The sequence below is a fragment of the Microtus ochrogaster genome, unplaced genomic scaffold (genome assembly GCF_000317375.1).
Source record: "Microtus ochrogaster isolate Prairie Vole_2 unplaced genomic scaffold, MicOch1.0 UNK2855, whole genome shotgun sequence".
Taxonomy (NCBI): domain Eukaryota; kingdom Metazoa; phylum Chordata; class Mammalia; order Rodentia; family Cricetidae; genus Microtus; species Microtus ochrogaster.
This window is the reverse complement of record NW_004951953.1, coordinates 1-2,724: the sequence shown is the minus strand read 5'-3', so window position 1 is coordinate 2,724 and position 2,724 is coordinate 1. Positions and strand designations below refer to the sequence as shown.

At 54.0% G+C, this 2,724-nt stretch overlaps 1 protein-coding gene across 1 annotated transcript; it reads right to left on the bottom strand.

The window, feature by feature from the left end:
- Positions 1–200: 200 nt before the first annotated feature.
- Positions 201–2,718, bottom strand: Rccd1 (RCC1 domain containing 1). The gene is made up of 3 exons (XM_005372367.3): positions 2,432–2,718; positions 1,871–2,267; positions 201–1,782 (listed from the first exon to the last, which is right to left on the bottom strand). The coding sequence occupies exons 1-3, from the start codon at positions 2,598–2,600 to the stop codon at positions 1,653–1,655; spliced, it is 696 nt and encodes a 231-aa protein (XP_005372424.1). The 5' UTR covers positions 2,601–2,718; the 3' UTR covers positions 201–1,652.
- Positions 2,719–2,724: the final 6 nt, after the last annotated feature.

Sequence of the window (2,724 nt, the reverse complement as noted above, 5' to 3'; positions counted from 1 at the left end):
TTCAAAACTGTCACCTATTTCCCCCACTAGGGTAGTCCTAGAAGTCCCCACTGTATCCCTTTCCAAGGCATTGAGGTATCCTGTAAACCCATTTCTTTTCTTTTTTGTTTTGTTTTTCAAATCAGGGTTTCTCTGTGTAGCCCCACTGTCCTGGAACTCATTCTGTAGACCGGGCTGGCCTTAAACTTACAAAGATCCACCTGCGGCTGCCTCCCGGGTGCTGGGATTAAAGGCGTGCGCCACCACAGCCTGGCACCTGTGCCCTTTTTCAATCCCATCTTCCACTGGTCCTACTGTAGGCTTCTGCCTCGCTCTTGCCTTCCTTCTCGTAGCACCAAGGCTCTATATTAGGTGAGGACTGGAGCTAGTTACTATAGTGCTGTCTTAGTCACTTCCTATTGCTGTGGAAAAAATACATGACCAAAAGCAACCCAGGAAGTTTAGTAAGTCAGTCCATCATTCAGGGAAGTCAGGGCTGAAACCTGGAGGCAGGAACTGAAGAAGAGGCCACAGGGGAATGATGTCAGGGCTTGCTACCCTTGCTTTCTTGTAGGACCCAGAACCATCTGCTCAGGGGTGGCCCAGCCCCTGGTAGGTGCGGATCTCCCATAGCAACCATCAATCCAGAAAATGCCCCCTCAGACTTACTTTTAGGACAATCTGATGGCCAATTTCAATTGAGGTCTCACTTTCCCCTTGGCTCTAGCTTGTGTCAAGTTGGTAACAAACTAATCAGGACACACTAGTCACTAACACTCCTTGGGAGGCAGAGGCAAGAAGACAGAGTTGAAGGTGAGTCCATTTGAGGCCAGGCTGGCCTTAAATGAGACTGACTGCAACATTCAGTAACAGTAATTTATAAAATGCTCAGTCTGTGCTGGTGTTTTATGCGCTTTCCAAATACAATAACAAAGCCCTAGAAGTATTTATATGACAATATCCTCACTTGGAAGTCAGATGAAACAGAAGTTAAGCACCAGGACAAAGGTAAAGATTGTAAACTAGGAAGCCTTGCTCCATAAGATACCTCTAGGCTTCAACCTCTTTTGCAAGCCTGAGGTCTCAAACTCCTAAATCTTAGGTGTGAAACTTCCCTTTAAGCTGTTTCCAGTCCAGTCCTCTGCTTTCCTGCCCAGGTTGGACCCCACTGCCTCCTAGGGCTATTACATGAGAACATAGGGGGGGATTGAGAGCCCCAGTCAGACAGATCAGTAGCTTCTGGGGCTGGAGAGATGGCTCAGTGGTCAAGAGCACTGGCTGCTCTTCCAGAGGACCTGGGTTCAGTTCCTGGGTACCATCATGGGCATATGCAGCCTTGTCCATTCTTTCTGGCTGAGCTGTCTCTTAGCAGTTCCCAGGATAAGTGTGTCTCCCTTCTGGAGTATTTTTAGAAAGCAGCCTTGGTGCCTAGCAGATGGGTGGGAGTGGAGGAGAATCCAGTAACAGCGATAACAACCCCAGCAGGCAAGGCCTAAGAGGGTGGTGGAGACAACGGGCCGAATCTGCAGACACTAGAGGGTCAGGAATGACTGGTTTGGGTTGAGTTTGGAATAAGGCCTGGGCTAGACCACCCACAAAACAAAACAAAAACCACAAGAGGAAGCAGTGGCCAAGATCACCAGTTCACCAGCTTGTTTGGGGACAGCCTCAGGTCACTCACCACTCACACATACAGAGTGCCAGCCGCCCGCAGCCACCTCAGCCATCCGGAGGCCTTGCAGGGCTTCCAACAGCCTTGGCTCCAGCTCCGCCTCCAGCGTCCCGTGGCCCAACTGTCCGTGCCTGATCAAGGGAGTCCTTAATCAGCAACGGGTACGTGCAAGAGACCACCTCCTCGAGCTGCACCAAATCACATCCAGCTGGTCCTCACCTGCCTCCACCCCAGGAGAACACCTGACCGGCTTCGCACAGCATCAGCACATGCTCAGCACCCAGCTCCAGCTGGCGCACGCGCAGCTCTGGGGCCAAAGGCTGGCAGAAGGGGGGCTGCGGGTTCACGTAGGCATGGGCACTGGGCAGCAGCGGTAGGGTACCCGCCCTAGTCTCACTGCAGGGTTCATCTTCCCCTGGGTCCTCTGCCCCAGAAACCAGGTTCTGGACCCAAAGGGGCTCCCCCTGCAGTGCTGAGCCTGGCGTCCAGGCCTGCAGCTCTGTGCTGGACCCGTCTTTGTCACACACCACCACCAGGAGTCCCTCGGAAGCCCACGCATCCCGGCAGCCATCTGCTGAGCTGTTCACAGAGCCTGACAGTTCCACCCGGCCTCCACCTACATGGGTAGAGAGTGGGGTGGGACACGTACCAAGGACCCGGGGAGGGGTGCAGCGAGGTTGCCAGACAAAAGGTGCACGGTATTTCTGGGCAGGCATATTAAGAATGGTTGGGCAGGTGTACAGGGAACAGGCCTGGAGGTGGGGTTGTGAGGGTACTCACGGGTCACCAGGGCGGTGTAGCTCCAGCTAGCACTCACTCGGCAAACGTCCTCACTGGCACACAGTGGTTCGGGACTGTGCACCGAATGGCGCCCATCCCCAGAGCCCAGCACTTGCCCAAAGCCGCAGAAACCAAAGCCAAACCAGGTCCCATGCTGTTCCTTGGCCATATTCACAGAGCCCTCTGTGGGTGGCCACCTGGCTGGGGCGTGGGCTACGGGATGGGTGGTTAAGGTTGCAACCCGAGAAGCTGATTGCAAACAGGCGAGTCTGGCCTTCAAAGGGGCTACAGCT

Excerpts from the sequence above, each read along its gene's own strand:
- Rccd1 (XM_005372367.3), bottom strand. The coding sequence starts at position 2,600 with ATGGCCAAGGAACAGCATGGGACCTGGTTTGGCTTTGGTTTCTGCGGC. Across the intron at positions 2,268-2,431 it reads CTACACCGCCCTGGTGACCC|GTGGAGGCCGGGTGGAACTG; the intron begins GTGAGTACCCTC and ends CTACCCATGTAG. Across the intron at positions 1,783-1,870 it reads TTCTCCTGGGGTGGAGGCAG|GCACGGACAGTTGGGCCACG; the intron begins GTGAGGACCAGC and ends TCCCTTGATCAG.